Here is a 17,951-nt window from a genome sequence, read left to right as displayed (position 1 = left end):
GTTCAATCATAGTGTTTTTCTGAACCTTTCTAATGCTATTGGCAGCTACTGGCTTTTACAGCTTTATCACATGAAAATCAGGTCGAGTTCAAGGGGTCTTCCAAATCTTCGACGGACTTATGGAAAGGTTGAAAGTCAACTCCTGCTAACGGATACCAGTTTAGTGTATGTCTAGGGATTCGAACATAAGCTCTGGCCGTCGTCGATTCCTGATGAAATGGGACAGGATAGATCAAAAGCGACAATTTCGATATGATTGCGACAAAACGCAGTGCTGATTTTATCAAATAATAACATACTTAAAGGTATTTGTGGGTTCGGTACAAAACTCATCAGTAAAGAGATAAGATTCGCGGCCAGTTCGTGTGTCATGTCATTTAATCACATAATTCAGTGAACTGTCATGGCCTCCGTATTTGGCGGGAAAGCAATCCGCTTAAGCCAAAACGGGCAAGACTCGGGATACCGATCTTTAGTTCTTTATTGCGTTACATAGTCATTGCATAAGCTTTGCATTTTTCCCTAACATAGAAAAAGCAAGAAATATAAGCTTATATAGTAATAGTACTCATATTATCTGTGGTAATAATATATTTTATCCAAAAACCAAAGGAATACCACCATACAGCTTAATCTTCTGTAATATCGGTTTAGACAATAATGTCAATTAGGCAGGTACTCTATAAAATCATTTTGAATGATTTAATTCTTTTATTTTAGAAATGTTTTGTTATGATTAAGTTTTTTTTAAGATTGTGGGGTAGAAAATAATTTTATTGTCTATTCTGTATATACCTGTGCATCAAATTTAAGATGTATATTTCACTAATTGGACTTACATTTACCTACTTACCACATCTATTTTATTGTTTACGAAGCCATAATTTCGTTAATTCTAAACAAACACAATGGAAACATTGAATCAAACAATTTTTATTATAGTAGGGTTTTTATATAGAGCGATGAGTATTATATTTTTTTAATAATTGTACTTAGGGAATTTAGATAATTTCTTATATTATTTTAACCCTTTCACTCTGAGAGATTTTCCACAGCAAGTTACACAAATCCCATTATAGACGCTTATAATAATTCATATAGACAGGTCAACCTCCGCACGGTCTGTTCTGAAAACCATCACCGACCAGCACGACCAGCTAACTGACCAGATTTCGTGAGTTTATTCTGGTGGCACCAGTTTACAAAATCAGGTAATCACGAAATCATCTATACCTACACGAAATCACCTACCTAACCTACCTAACCTTGGTTAGGTACCAGACTACGTTGGTGGATGCACCATTTCATTATCACCTTTTATTGGCTTCCTTTATATTTTTTTAAAATTGATTTAATCTTATAATATTATTAGCATTAGGCATCTCATCTATAGTCTAAAATTATTCAAATTGCCAAAGGGCTATGAAAAAGACGATTTCCTTTTCCACAAACCTTTTTTGTACTTTGAATGTAAAACATCAATAGAAAATCTTTAAAACTGTGACTAACTAGTTACTCTTACTGATTCGCAGTATTGTACCTATCAATCAATCAATCACGCCGTAAAATAGTAATTATATTTCAACAAAAGAAATCGCAAGCAAAATTTATTTAACATTTAGTCCTCATACCTCCATTTATCGAAGAACAATGAGAGAGATCGATGCGCGTGGGCTATACAGTCGGTGCAGTTGTTAATACGACATAGTTCCATCAATCGAAATATTTTATATCAGATGGGACTTTGTAACGGTGTGATGATCGAGCCCACGCTTCCGGAGCCTATTATTTACATAATCTGTGATCATTCCGCATCACTGACTGTCTCAGATTGTGGGATGCGTAGGTACTAGTTGTTAAGTAATGAAATGAGTCGAGTGTGAGGTCAGAAACAATAAATCTTGAAACATTGAGTTACTCACTATGTCGCATAGTAACAAAACGTTTGTTTTGCGAAAAATAATTGTCAGTGAATAGTTACGGGAAACACCCAAAATGCTGATTCATATCTAGAGACGATCGAGATTCACGTACCTATGTGTCATTAAGATGATGTAAATGATATATCTTAAAAATATTTATACACCTAACAAAATTTCATACATATATTTCTTCATAGCTGATTAGGGATGGGTGGATGATGGGATGATGATGAATGTGTGATGATGAACTCATCTGTGCTAAAGGTATACGCTACCCTATCTAAAAATGTTTGTGCATAAAGTCTCAGGACAGTTAGGTTTCCTAGCGGGAACGAGTTCTCGACATGCTACCAGTATATTGCTAGTAATAGGGCATCCTATCCCCATTACTAATACCCTTCCCATATCGTTCAATATTTTATAAATGTGAAAAGGCAAATTTTAATTAATCAGCTAACAATAAAAATGTTATAAAATTTCATGAATAAAAATATAAAACTGTTATAATCTTGTAAATATTTAATAACAATAATTTATTTATTTTTATACGAATATACAAAGGTAAAATTAACAATTTATCGGCGATCTCAGTACACGGTAGCCTCGTGTACTGAGATCGCCGATAAATTGTTAATGAGGTAAGCTGGTGTTATTTAACATCCCGACTTCTGTTCCTGAGTAATGTCAATTTAAAATAGAATCCTCTACCAAGCTGCCTGGGCCAGGCGGCTTGGTATAAGAATGAACTTAGGCTTAGGTTTCCTTGTATTAAACAGGTGAATAGTGTTTTGCTCCCGTAGTCATCTATATTTGTACTAGTGACAAGAGGAAGTAGAGAGGATGATTGTTGCGGCTGAGCTGTAGGCTACCAACGGAGTCACAGGTGGCGGATAGTGAATGGCCATCAGATATGGTGGTTAGCTGCGAATATGTAGAATAAGCAGTCCCCGACCAAACAGCGGCAGCGTTACCAGGACGTGGTGGGAGGGTCGCGGTGTGAATCTTTCTATAAAATACCACAAAGGTCTAAAGACGTCGTTGTGACATGGGGATTAAAGACCGCTATTAAATAGGTCTTCCCCTAGCGTTGGAAGTGGCGACGCTAGTACTGGCAAAGGGCCGAAGAAATAATTTCAGGAAGGGCTTTTGACTAGATATCAACGGGCGAACTCCTTCGGCCGGTGAACCACGGTGTGGAAGGCAAATGGGGAAACCACCACACAAATTTCCCTAATAAATGGAGCACGAATGAAATGGAAAAAGAATATAGTAACGTTCTTGACAACGGGCTTCCACGATGTAATACAAAATGGGAGTCGTGTCGTATCAAGAATTAAAGAGCATGATGGAAGATCGCGGAAAGTGGCAAGAGCTCCACCGACAAGAGCGTAGCTCTTAAATTATGAATGAATGAAGTCAAGTGAACTGACAGTGGAGTGCCAAGAATCAATATTCTACTCTTTATAAATAGTAGTTCTTAATCGTAGTCAAAAATGTGACCATACAACGAATTTTATTTAATTTATTTAATTTAATTGTTTTCTGTAAAGTTTGTGTGTTTGTTATATTTTATGGTAGTTTCAAGTTTATAGAGTGTGCACATAAAACTGTTCACTGAACTTATTTATAGAGGTGTATTCATCCGTCTCTAAGGGGTAAGAGAGAGTATTTCCGAATCCATTATCCAAATTAGAAAGTATGAGAATAACACACACTCATTCCAAAATATAAATAACTAACCAGTTACAAACCTAAGGAAGCAATATCCACATATGTATAAGTAATAACTATTAGGAACTAAAATATAAAAATGTTTTGTTAAATTTAAATTATAAATAACAACTATATAAAAATATATAACCATAAAAAATAAAGTGCTTTGTTAAAAACAATAACAATAAAATTTATTAAACACAAAGTAAACCGAATTACATTTCATAAAATATATTAATCTTAAATAATTAATAATATGGCAGATAGAATTACAAATACCTAATTATAAGGTCCAGTAACGACAACACAATTCACTTCACTATGTCACGCAAAAGTCCTGTCTATGTATTCATAGTCGAATTCAGCGAAGAAAGAATCGAATGGCGAAAGAGAATCCTCAGCGAACTCTGATGTGTTCTCAGCCTCTAATTCTGCAGAGAATTCAGATAGATCAGAACAGAACGGCGAGGGCCAACGTTCTGGCCTTTGTGTAGAGTCGCTTTCTGGGCTTGAATCTCTTAATGTAGCCGAGAGTGCTGATATGTAGCGCATAGCGAGACGAAGAGTTGTGATCTTGGTAAGTTTCTCGCAGGGTACGGGGGTGCCTGTGATGGCTGAGGCCGGCACTGCCCGACGTAGAGCTTCGAAGGCACGATTGATTTCGCGCATTCGACTTCTTTCACGCGCGTTTGCTGTTTTTCTTCTGTACTTGCTGAGTGGCTGGGGCGTGCGGCGCGCACGCGGCTCGCGGCTGCGCGCTGCGCGCGGACGCAGCTGGTACTTGTCGTGCTCGGGCATGGAGTGCTGTGAGCCGCAAGCTGCCCCACGCGACGAAGCCGCCCGCGCACGAATTCCGCTTGAAAAATACGCTCACTCCGCCCACTTGCCCCGTTTCGTTCATGTACACTTGCGTTGGAATTACTTAACATGTAACAAATGTTGGCTGTTATCTGTTGTACATTATTTATTTGTTGTTCTGTTCCTTATTTATTACACAAAGCTTTCCGAATATTATTGTTGTTAACAATATAAAAATTTCGTCGCTCACGTAAATTCAGGGGAAAAAATTCATTGTTAAGTTAGGTAATTGTATATGATAAATTTAATTGATTTTGCATATCACAATAAACTGGATAAGAAAAACATAGTTTTCTATATTAATGAAAATTCATAAAGGACATTTAATTTTTTTGAAGATACCTTTACTTAAATTACACTATTTCATGCCACGAAAGAGACAAAAGAAGAAAACTAACACTGTGTAAAAATGTAATTACATTTTTAAAATATTATTTTATATATAAAACTATTTATGAACTTGAAATTGCATTGCACTGTAGCATATAACTGTACATCGTTACAATGAATGAACAGGCAAATAGTAGCCATGGTTACCCACCTAAGTAGGTAAAAAGTATCTGTAGTTAAAGAGTAGTAACAATTTTAATACAATTTGCATAGTTGATTCGGCGTTTCCGTTCTTGCCGATGGCTAATTGCTTATCGACCTTGTAACACCGCGTGGGCAAAAGTTTATCACGTGGGCGCCTAATAATGTCACAAAGTGATGACTGCTGCTGCCGGAACGTTACACCACAAGATTATCAGCTATTACTACAAAATAGATGAGTTTTAAAATAGTTGAATTTGGTGCATTTGGACTTATAATTATTTGCCTTAATGTATACGCTAGCACGGCCCCATTGGTTGACGATAATATTAGGGTGCAGTCACTTCAGTTAGCTCATCGTGTATATATCTGTATAATTAGTACAAAGGGTATACGATCACAAAATCCGACAAAAGTATGAAGGAATAGACCCATTTTCTCCAAAAAGGTAAATGGAAAAGCTCCTAATAATTTAGATACGCAACTAACTGAGCGAGGGATAGGGTCAGTGGTCACATACATTTATTGATGTCCAGAATTCCTGGTTACATAAGATAGGTACATAATGTACTTTATACATTTTGTAAAATAATAATAAACAAAAACTTCATTATGCAATAATAAAATTTATCTTATAAAGAACTCGTTAATCATAGGTATCTATAGTTATCTACTTCAATGCTTATATATGTATTCCATTCTAAACTGTTAATTCCATTTTTAAATTTGGAGGGAAATACAATATTTCAAAAGAGGTTTTTTTGTCAATTGTTTAAAAGCGATTTGAATGAGAATGGAGTTGCATTGTCAAATTTTGTTGTACTTTGATAAAAAAGATTTCTTATTTGATATGAGTAATACCTGTGATGAATTCATAAAACAACTGAATGAGAAAACTATAAGTAAATATCCTCCATGTAGACATCTAATGGAATTGGATATTATAGAATTGCTTGATAAATACCCTGAAATTGGACTAATTCTGTTAAAAGAACCATATAAATGGCAAGCGGTCTGTAATGACATTTTATTTGCATGTTTACAATCGTCAGATAATGTATGGGTTCAATATGTAGTGTTAACACAAGTTGCAGTAACTTTAAGATTGATGTGTGTACCAAGTTTACTTATTAATCCAAATCCCCGACATTATAAAGGACTGGTATTAATCGAAGGATTGTTATTATCTGTTTCTAAACCAGAAAGTTATGCCTATCATACTGTTTGGTCTTGTCCTCAAGAGTGTGAAGGTAATGAAACTGTTATACAATATATACCAAAAATACCTCCAAAATGCTATGTTTGCAAAAGTGTACTCTTCGAAAACAGTGGACTTAGAAGATGTGGCGAGCAAGTAATAGCTGTATTGAAAATAAAAAATGATATATTGCTGAAACGCTTTACAGTTAGGGATGATTTAATTTCAAAACTAAAACTCGGCAGCACATACATTCTGCATGCAGTGATAACAAAAAAACTTTCAACTGTGTGGTCTCTTGAAGAAATAGTTCCTATGCCTTTGTTAATGACGTTGGCTGTTCCTAAAGACATTGAAGAAGTGTATCAAATATGTGAAGCTGTACCATGGGAATTTATATATTGTCTTTCGTCAAGTATTGGAGTAAACATTTGTCCTTTAAATTGTTACATGAATCTGAAAATAAATTTGCTATTAAGTTTGACCAGTGTGAAAGCAAATGTCCTGAATAATTCACATATTATTCATGTTTTTGCTGTCGGTTATGATACAGGGTTTGTTGGAAAGATAATGTTAGAAGCTGCAAAATTAGCTCACAGATACTTGAACTTGGGGACTGTTAATTCCACAGTAACTGCAACATTACTAGGATCTTCAGGTGGTATTTGTTTAATGCCATTGCCGTTTCAAGTTTATAACCAAAAGCAAATATCTTCTCTTCTGTCAGCAATGGAATCAGGAGAAATAATCACTGACACAGATCGAGGGAAACTTCAGTGTGCAGTTTGGGCGCAAGGAGCGGATAATAAGAAAGCTATTTTATATAATGTGACTAGTATATTTGGAATGGTTAGTAGGGGTGATTATGGAAAGTATAACGATAAAATTGTAGACTTTCTTCTGCAAAACGCTATAGTGCCTTCAACTGACAATTTTGAAGAAATACAAGCATTAAAAGATGTTGCATTATATATAGACTCAATAGCTGGATTACAAGTTTCGTTAGATAATGACTGCGAAAATCTCTTAAGAGATTATTTTTTGGCATCTCGCAAGGAAAGACCCAGAATTGTGTCAGCAAGGACAATGAAAGCTTTAGTTGCAGTTTGTCTCAATTCTGCGAGGCTGTGTCGGCGTCCCGTGGCATCAACTGATGACGCAATATTCGCGATTTGGTTACACGTGAGTGGCAGCCCGGAACCAAGAATCGCTCCAGATGAATACTTAGAAACACCATCCGATATAAAGAAGTTAAAAAAGATTTTTAATAATTTTAAAATCTGGTTACAGGATTTTACTGGCAATTGTTTACTTTAAGTTATGAATAAATATTATTTTGTTGTACTATTTAAAACATAAGGTATATATTTCTAAAATAAAAATTAATGGTATTAATGCATATTTAAATACTTTATTGCACACCTTTGTGATGATTAGATACAAAATAAAATTTGTATTAATAAAAGATAAATAAAATCTGTTAGAAACAAATAACAACAGAATTAATTATTAGCATTAGATACATTTTACAATATTATGATTTACAAAGTTTGGCTTAAATTTTTAGACTAGGAATTCATATTCAATTAATTATTCTACCATATTAAACATGTTAATAATTTTGTAATACAAAATCTAACAATTTTTATCTACATATATTTGTAAATTTAAAACAAAAATGTATTATCACAAAATTACAAAAAATATATAAAATAGAAATTACACATATAAACATACTTTTAAGATTATTGTACATTTTTTTCAATACAGATATATTATAATACAATATTATTATCTATTCTAAGGCACATTTAATTTGATTTGTATAAGACAGCCATAGAAGAATTCATTCTTTTGAATTTAGGAAACTATAATCAAAATTTGTTTTATCTAATAATTGCTTCTGAACACTAATTTTTTCAGTAAGCTTCTTATGATCTCGTTTTAACTTTATACTTTCTTCAATTAATGATGTCAGGTTCTCATCATTCTCAATTTTATTATTAATCTTCATGCAGTGATTAGATACAGCTTCACCAATCTTAAAATTGCTTTTTTGAAAAGACACAACACTGTATGGTAGATCAACTAAATTATGGGCATCCCTGATAAGTAAACTTATAGTAGACCATGTACATTTATTTAATTCATCAACAACTACGGCAGATTCTTTTATTAAATTGGCAGTATTATTTGCAGCATGTGTTATTACATCTGCTATTTTATAGAATTCAGTGCTTAAATCTATTAGTTTCAGCATAAATACTTGGTTTCGAATTTCTAAAAGAATTTTGCTCCTTAACTTGAGGCAGTCATAAGATATTTTCATAATATCATGACATTGTTTCTCTTTAACTCTGCATTCATTATAAGATTCGCTTTTCTTATATGCTATGTAAACACTTGCAACATTCTTGAATATATTTTGAAAATTATACTTTTGTATAAAATTGTTGAGATCTGCAGATAATACTTCATTACTCCGCCTAGCAGCCGACTGTAGTCTAACAGTAAGTTGTGACCATGCTGTTTGTAGTTTACTAATTTTATCATTCAGATCATCTGCATCATTGAATAGTTTTTCAAAACCTCCTAGGAGATTTGTTCCTAAGCAATTTTCTTTTAAATCATTGATTTGTTTCTTACCTGTTTCACACATACTTGTGATTACCTCTTTAGTAGCAAGAAGTTCACGGATATCTTTGTCAACTGTATTATGTTTTAGAAGCATTTGAGTTTTTTCATGTTTTAATGACTCAGCTCTAGCGAATAACCCCTTAACAAGGGAGTCATAAAATTCCATTTGTGATAAAACAAAGTAAAATCCATTTCTGTACAGATTTTGACTGTTCTTAAAATTATACAAAGCCTTAGGATGTTCTAGGCATCGTTGAACTGTTTTAGGTACAATAGGTTCAATATTTTCTTTAATAAGATGAATTTTGTGGTAGACAAATAACATGACATTACAATTTGCATTCCAATGTTTTACAACCAGTTCATTATCATCAACTTCTGTGTATGTTGTTTGAGAAATGATAATTTGATCCTGAACTGAAATATGTGTATCTTTTTCTATCCATAATTTAAGTGTTGACAATAGAGTTTCATCATTAATTTCATATGCATATTGGGATGAAGTAAAAACTGAAAATATTTTAATAATTTTCTTTGATAAAATATCTGAAAGGAGACTAAATAGTACAACTTTACTTGTTACTTCCTTGTCTTCAGATGGTATGTTAAATGTAACCTTGGAAGGGGAATCTCTTCCTCTTAATTTTGGGTCCCACTCAAGAGCAAGTCTCAACCATTCTTCAATCATTAACTTGAAAGGTTTAGAAATATAGTTTTCTGGAAAAATTTCATCTGAATATTCAATGTCACCATGGAAAGTCTCATATACACAAATGGTTTCATGAGCTTTCTTTTTGACATGTGGCATCCACTGTACTGGTGCCAAGAATGGTAGAAATGGTCTTGTGCCACATATAATTTCAAAAGCAAGAAGACCAAATGACCAAAAATCAACAGAATTACTATATGTCTTACTGTACAGTATTTCAGGAGCTAAATACTGCAAGGTCCCAACAAAACTTGCACATACTGACTTTGAATCAATTTCCTTGGCATAACCGAGATCTATGAGTTTATATATCATACTCCTTTGACCTTGGCCACCACCAATATCACAGGTGCCAGTTGTATCTAAGAACTGCATGACAATATTTTCAGGTTTAATGTCTCTATGTGTAATTTTATTTTGATGAAGAAACTGCATAGCATTTCCAATATCATTTAATATTTGTCTGACTTGTTCTTCTTTTAAGCCACCACAAGATTCGGGTTTATTAAGTAGTTGTCGAAGAGATCCCCCACTACAATACTCCATACATAAAATTGGTAATTTTGAGGGATTTATGGGTTCCAATCCCGCTATAAATTCATGTGGTAACTCTTTCGTGCTTACTATGTTAGGATTTTTGCAATTTTGCAACATTTCCACTTCCTTGGACCATCTTTCTTTGTGTTTGGCGCTGAGTTCATCGCCCCATTTACACGTCTTGATTGCAAGTTTTTCATCGGTCTTTTGATGTTTCCACAATACTACTGTTCCAAAGCTTCCTGATCCCAGTAATCTATCTTTAACCCAGTCGCCAATGAATACAACATTATCCATTTTGAAGAATAATTTCTATATTGAAATTGAAGAAAATATCTTGGTGTTTGCAACTTACTTGCTTAATTTGTTTCCCTTGAATTCTTTAAGCATTTTATGGCATATTACATTAAAACAGAGGTATGATATAAAGCAAGTATATACTGAATGATTACTATTAATAATTTAATAAATAAAATCAAAGAAACTAAAAAAATACCAAAATAACTTCTTTCATCATATTACAGATTGACTAATACTGACAACTGTCATTTTAACTGACAGATAATATGACGGATAAAAATAGATCATTATCTGTAAAATCTGTCAGTCAATTATGACATGCGATAGACGTCAAACGATACAAATCAAACCAGTAAATAAATAAATAATTTATTTATTGCTAATTCGTTTTGATATTCAATCTTATTACCTAAATATAGACCAATAAACCAAAATTATAATATTACAAATTCACCATTTCTCTAGATACTCTTTCAGTTTGAACATAAAATCTCGTATAAAGCATAAACTATTTTGTTCTTTTGTGGTACAGGCACATATTAGTTTTGTGGGTAATTCTAATTCAAATTTGTTGTATATTTATTTTATTGTGTAATAATATAATACAACTGATGACATTGAAGACTGTGGCTACATTATTCTTTTTAAATTGTAATAAATACGGACGAAAAAAATGTTGGAAATAGACAAATATTGTCGTACTTGTATGAAATACAATACAAGTTTGATGGACTTATTTCAACCACTTCATTATGACAATATTGCTCCAGTACACAATGTTCTAATGGAATGCACTGGAATGCAGGTAAACTAACTCTTATAAAGAATTTGATATCAATGACATGTTTATTTATTAATAACATACAAAATGTTTTATTACAGGTATCAAAAGATGATGGCTTGCCACAGAAAATATGTGATGATTGTTTAAAAATGATTAAATCTATGTATTCATTTCGTGAACAAGCATTGTTAGCCGAAGCTAAATTAAAGAAAATTATTTCAATACAAAATGTAAAAGGCGAAGAAATAAAAACAGAAGTTAAATCTGAAGTAGTAGATGATTTTGATGCAAATCTCGATAGTTTTTTACTTGATTCAGACTTTCCTAAGGAAGAAGTTGAAGACTATCATCAACATAACAATGTGGCTGATGTTTGTAGTGAAATAGATTTACCAAAAAATGAATATACAGATGACACATTTGATGGAGACTTTGCATTATCCGAAAATAATTTTAATTTGGAACAGTACTCAACTAGTAGAGAATCAGATAGTTCTAAGAAGTCACGAAAAAAATTCTCATGTTCAATATGTAATAAACAGTATAACAAAATTTCTTCTTTAAATAAACATTTAACCAAACATAAACCATTAAATAAATTACGATGTAATATATGTGATAAAGATTTTGAAACAGAAACTTTGTTAGTTGAGCATACCTTGAGTCATAGTGAGGAGTTAACCATAAAAACAGATACTAATGAAGATAAAATATATAAATGTCCAAACTGTGATTTGAAGTATAGTAAAAGAAGATCTCTTTCAATGCATCTAAAAAGGCACAAGGGTGAAAATTCCCATAGCAATAAAAAGCGGTATGTTTGTGATATGTGTCACAAAGATTTCGCTATGAAATCATTGTTGAAAAGGCACATGCAATTACATAGTAAAGAAAAAGTTGTGAAATGCACTATATGTTCTAAAAGTTATTACAGACAAGATCAATTTCTTGAACATATGAAAAAGCATAATGGAATTAAACCTCATGTATGCTCTTATTGCAATAAAGGTAAATATTCTTACAGATAATTAAATATTTTTTAATCTTCAGAAAAAAATGTTTTAAAAAGAACAATTTAACTTTGTGTGTTAATTAAAAAAAATTGTACTTAAGGAAATAGAACTCTTCTTAACAATAATGTATTCATCATAATTGTTAAGAAGAGTTCTAATTCCTTCAACTAACATTTTTTTAAAAATTAATTTAAAAAAATATGTTATTCATAATTGTGTAATGTTTGATTATTCGCAAGTGTTGGTGTTTATTGGTTTAATCCTTTTACTTATTTTCTAAAATTATTCTATTTAATAATACCAGGTTTCACACAGCTGTGCAGTCTAAAGGACCATGAGAGGACCCACACTGGAGAGACACCTTATCTCTGCTCCCAATGTGGAAAGGGCTTTGCTAACAGTTCAAACCTTAGACAACACATGATGCGCCATACTGGACTCAAGCCTTTTTCTTGTAAATTGTGCCCTAAAACATTCTGTACAAAAGGTATAAATACATAAGGTCTATGCGCATAAATTATGAATGAGGTGTTTAATTATACCCTGAACCTAGAGTAACTTCAACATAGTCACTCATCTTATTTTTCTCCATACGCACAATTTTTGTTAAACTCTTAACGAAAATTACAAAGTTTTTACATCACTTATTAATACACATTAAAGTTATTTTTTGTGAAACAATTACATTATGTTTAATTTATTTTCAGGACAGGTAACATCACATATGACCACACATACTGGCGCGCATCCGCATAGTTGTGAGGAATGTGGCGCCAGATTCACAACAAACACTTCTTTAAAGAAACACAAATTAATACACCTAGGAATCAAGCCATACAGCTGTGATACGTGCAAACAAAGGTGGGTTGTTTTTATAACATAGGGGCAAAGAAACTTGGGCTCACCTGATAGTAAGTCTTCACCGCCTATGAGCATTTGCAACATCGGAAGCAATTCCATGGTGTTGCAGTGGCAGGTAAATTGCCAGACTTTTATAAAGAGGGGAGAATAGGAAGACAGGAATTAACATTAACAAAGGCATAGGATGGAGGCGGATGGGCGTAAAGAACCTCCGAATTTTTTTCTTTCTATACTATGGTGGTGGAAAATAAGCATACGGCCCATTTGATGGTAACCGTCGCTTATATTCTATTTGTGCTTCCTAACACACGTGTTCATACAGCGTGTTCTACTTAAAAAGAGTTATTTCTTCATCTTAATTTAGTTGCCTTGTTGGAAATGTAGTGCCGTAATACCACATTTCCAACAAGGTATGGGTACTATATATCTTATTGTTTATGATAATTAGATGGAGATGTTATTTTCTCAAGGTTTCTACAATTCACACAATATGTGTCACATAGTTATTGAATATTATTTTAATGTGGTATACTTTAAAATGTCACTTGCCATAAAAATTAAGTTAATTCTTTTTTTATATTCCTTTTTATGTTCTGTTTTCAAATAAATTTTCAAATGATTTCGCTTTCTTAGCAAAAAGATCGCCGTTAACTCATATTCTGCGTATGCATAATATCTAATATGTTTAATATATTATAATAATAATTATTACAAAAAAAGTCTGAAAGTCACAAGTTTGTGGACCTAATTTTTAATTTTTAACCAGCCTTGACATGCATGCTATTATATTATAGCCCATGACTAACAACTATGAAATGTTTAGTTATTAGCAATGATATATTTTTTTATTATTTACAGTTTCTCATGCAAGGACCATTTAAAACGACATTACCGCATCCATACCGGAGAGAAACCTTACAAGTGCATATATTGCGAACGAGCTTTTACACAATCCAATGATCTCGTCAAACACAAACGAACACACGAGGGACAAAATTTATATAGGTAATGAATTTCTTTAATATAAATACATAGTTATATTATTTTAGATATTATATAGCAGTAAGATCAAGTGGTACTAAATCCTGCAGAACAAACTGTTCCACTTTATTTTTAACATAAAAAATATGTTCGCCAACTATAGCTCAGGCTATAGTTGGCGAAGTCTGAATTTAGCACAGAATTTGCGCCTAACTTTAGACTAGTCATTAGTGGTCCCAAAATATTAATTGGTAATTTTAATAGTATTATTATGTCTTACATTCTAAATGCTATTGTCAGAATTGGTTGTAATTGTTATTTGACATTTAGGAGCCAGTAATTTCACTGCCTTATCCCATCCTTAAGTCGAAATACATCCTACGCTGCTCAGCGGCTGTGAAATAAGCGAGATTGAGGTGCCCACGCAGACGACTTTACAAAATCTACCTTAGAAATATTGTAAAAGGAGAGATATTTTACAAAATAAAACTTTGTAAAAATAATGTGGGTATATTATACATAATGTCCTAGTGGAACAGCCGTATGAGGCCGCGAGGTTGGTGTATGATTTGATTAGGAATAGGTTTTAATGGCACTTTTTTTATATTGTCTAGTATTTCCTTTTTTTTCTGTTGACCAAATACGTGTTTCTTCTTTGTATCAGAGATTAAGGTATGATGGGACTGGCGTACCAAAAATGGACAAACGTACCTAAATTAATAAAGAATAAAAAAAAGAAGAAATGTTATTACAACCAATTTACGTGTATTCCAGATGTACAATATGTGGTATGAGGTTCAGACTTGCTACCGAGTTAAAACAGCACTACCCAGTTCATTATGTTGAAGGTGATGTTACTATACCCATCGGAAAAGGGATAGAGGCACCTGTACTTATACTAAAACCTGAAGAAATGGCGCAAACGACGGAAACCAGTGTAAACGAAATAGACCCTAGAATTACTATAACAATCAATAGTGGCTTAGACAAGAATGGATTAGCTGGGGATATCACAATTGATATTAGCCCGGAGAAAAGTTAATATTATTTAGAACAAATTATATGTGATATGCGCCTTATATACAATTTAGTGTATCATAGATTCCTGTATTATATTTGGATACTAAATAAGGTATCAATCCATTCACATTCTAATGCCCGGTATTCTCATTTTATTCATCGCGTCTGTTCTTATAATAGGAGTATATTATCCTACTATATAGTTTAATTATATTATACATTGATCCTGAGTCAGTGATAGGAGTTTTAATACAGTATAGTGTCTTTTCAAAGAAATTTGTCATTTGTAAGTACTTATTCTGTAAAAAAACTCATATTAATGGTTGTAACAAAGTTACTTAGAATCATTGTAGGCATAATTTATACTTTTTTTATTATACATAAAAAAATTTATAAAATATTTAATTTATATTTTATAATTTTTTTTATGTAATTAAACATTCAAGGCATGTCTTTTCAAAGATATTTGTTAATTCTAAATACTTGTACCATAAGAAAATAAAGTCATTATCAATTATTGTTACTAAGTTCTCTTGGAATCATGGCCAAAACGGCGAATACAAATTGCAATGTTAAACCTAAATATCTATCTAAATATGTATCTTTTATATTAGAAGACAGTTACAAAATAAGACTGTTATTTAATTTAAAATTGGTTTCCCATTATGAAGTTTCATCACAACATTATTTTTGCAATATGTTAGTTACATATTGCAAAAATAATCTTGTGTAATTCTCGTAGATATTGAGCAATTTACAAAGATATGCCGTATATTTAAATATATCACCAATTCAAGGAGCTTCAATTTGAATTTAATTTAGTTATATATTATTACTAAAGTAGTGCACACTACAACATTATTCTAATAATTTGTAAATATATATAAAAATTAGAGTTTAACAGCGAAGTAAATATAGCTTTATGTTCCGATTAACTCTATCAAAAGAATCTTCCAACAATAATCTGACAACTTAATCTCAATTTTATTTATATACATAACACAGAAAACAACTTAACCAGCATCAGTTTATATCAATTTATAATTTTATGTGGCTGTTTGTGATAATATGTAAGCGAAATTACATTATATATATGTTCTTATATTATTTATTTAAAATACTCGTATTTAGTTACATTTCAATGTTTTATTACGATTTATAAGCGACAAGTTTCAGTACTTTTAAAAATAGTTCTATATGGGCACAGATAAAAAATATTGTACAGAGTAAGACAGTGCACATTAACGTTTATTTGAATTTGTTGTCAACAATCAATTTGTATCAATACTCCATAAAAGTATAGTTGTATGATTACAGTCAGGTCCGTAATAAAAGATATTGAAATAACTTTATTCAAATAAACTCAATACAAGCACTTTTGAACAGTCATATTATTTTTATTCTACCACTCATTCGGAACGCATACTCATCACAAGAAGAATGAGCAAGAAACTTGTATGTTGCTCTTTTGAATAAATGTTATTTTAAATAAATAATTAAACAATAACAAGTAAGATGCATAATCAATATAGAAACCGCACGCATTCTTAGTGCAATCAGATAATATTGTCAGCGCTATTAATTTTAAGTTTTTTCTACAAAAACATTACGTATATACTCGCTGTAAATAAAACATATGTTAAAAGATTGTGATAGGTATTTCTTAGAGGCTGAATTATTTACAATATAAACAATAATGTACATAGTGCATTAATTCACAATGAAAAATTGATGTTATTAGGTTTACTAAAATACCGATAATATTTTGAATCGGTGTCTACTGTGGATCGCCTTATTTACAATATAGAATTATTAGATATTCAGTCGTTTTATTTGTATGTTTAGTACATACATTTATTAATAATATAATTATAGATATAGAAATTTATATACTGCATTTTTACTTAATTATGAAAAAATAATCATGTACTAACATTGAAATTGGATCAAAAGGATTTATTAGGAATTGATTGACATTAAGGATTGATTATTTATTACCGCGGCAATGCTGCCAGCGTTATGGCAAACTCTGGCAGCATGTCTAGAGAAATCTTTTGAGCCACCTATGATTTGAAACGGGGATTTCACCTTGTTATCCTCCACTGGTGTTGCGCCAGCGTAAATTGTAAGAGGAGTCGGGAATAAGTACTATTCGATTATCATTCATAAAAAAAAATACTTTCTCAATTGAAATAACAGTCGTGAAGTATTTTTTGTTTGATTTAATAAAATAAATATATGTTAAATAATTACATGTAATTATTTAACATATATTTATTATAATATATTTTAACATATATTTATTTAATATATTTATTATAATTACATGTAATTATTTAACATATATTTATTTTATCATATATTTTGTTAGAATCCACTATTGATTTTTTAACTTGAACCTCGAAAGCTATTGAACTCAGTATTGATTGACTGATATTGCGGAATTCCACAACATTACAAAAGTTAATTCAGTATTCATAATTAGGACGACGTCTATCGGGTCACATAGTATTACCTAAATAAATTAGAAATAAAAGAAAATACGTTTAAATAGTGAGTCATGACTACGGATTAGGTATACTATACCAATTCTTTTGAAGAATACTTGAGTGTATGTTGAAGTAGGTATTTAAGCTTATTTCAACACAAGCCGTGTGCTACAGTCACGTCCTACAGTATACTATATATACAGCTATATATTTGTGATTGTTTTGTAATAAACTACTATAGTATATATATTGAAGATGTTAGTTAGATAATAGGTAGGTACATAGTTACGTTGTTTCTTATGAATCAACAAGTAGGCATGAAAAACTTGCTTCATAATAGGCACTCGTAAAAAGTGAGTCGAGATTTTATTATCGAACATCTTATTATTCATATTATT

The 17,951-nt window shown here is 31.7% G+C and overlaps 4 protein-coding genes across 4 annotated transcripts; 2 read left to right on the top strand and 2 right to left on the bottom strand.

The window, feature by feature from the left end:
• Nucleotides 1-3,806: 3,806 nt before the first annotated feature.
• LOC131842172 (helix-loop-helix protein delilah-like) lies at nt 3,807-4,536 on the bottom strand. Its single transcript, XM_059190701.1, is given in 2 exon segments — nt 3,807-4,445; nt 4,447-4,536. Coding segments are annotated over 2 exon segments (576 nt in total). The 3' UTR covers nt 3,807-3,959.
• A 1,281-nt stretch (nt 4,537-5,817) lies between these two features.
• Nucleotides 5,818-7,557, top strand: LOC131842171 (uncharacterized). The gene has a single exon (XM_059190699.1). It carries the CDS (start codon nt 5,818-5,820, stop codon nt 7,537-7,539), a length of 1,722 nt encoding a protein of 573 aa, XP_059046682.1. The 3' UTR covers nt 7,540-7,557.
• Nucleotides 7,558-7,764: 207 nt separating this feature from the next.
• LOC131842169 (inhibitor of nuclear factor kappa-B kinase subunit beta) lies at nt 7,765-10,623 on the bottom strand. Its single transcript, XM_059190697.1, has one exon. The coding sequence runs from the start codon at nt 10,400-10,402 to the stop codon at nt 8,069-8,071; it is 2,334 nt and encodes a 777-aa protein (XP_059046680.1). The 5' UTR covers nt 10,403-10,623; the 3' UTR covers nt 7,765-8,068.
• Nucleotides 10,624-10,740: 117 nt separating this feature from the next.
• LOC131842170 (gastrula zinc finger protein XlCGF57.1-like) lies at nt 10,741-16,865 on the top strand. Its single transcript, XM_059190698.1, has 6 exons — nt 10,741-11,210; nt 11,288-12,197; nt 12,507-12,689; nt 12,910-13,063; nt 13,922-14,068; nt 14,819-16,865. The coding sequence occupies exons 1-6, from the start codon at nt 11,079-11,081 to the stop codon at nt 15,084-15,086; spliced, it is 1,794 nt and encodes a 597-aa protein (XP_059046681.1). The 5' UTR covers nt 10,741-11,078; the 3' UTR covers nt 15,087-16,865.
• Nucleotides 16,866-17,951: the final 1,086 nt, after the last annotated feature.

Source organism: Achroia grisella, unplaced genomic scaffold (genome assembly GCF_030625045.1).
Source record: "Achroia grisella isolate CSIRO2021 unplaced genomic scaffold, CSIRO_AGI_Agris_v1 utg2138, whole genome shotgun sequence".
NCBI classification, from domain to species: Eukaryota; Metazoa; Arthropoda; class Insecta; order Lepidoptera; family Pyralidae; genus Achroia; species Achroia grisella.
Note: the sequence above shows the minus strand (reverse complement) of the source record. Positions and strands in the feature narration are given on the sequence as shown.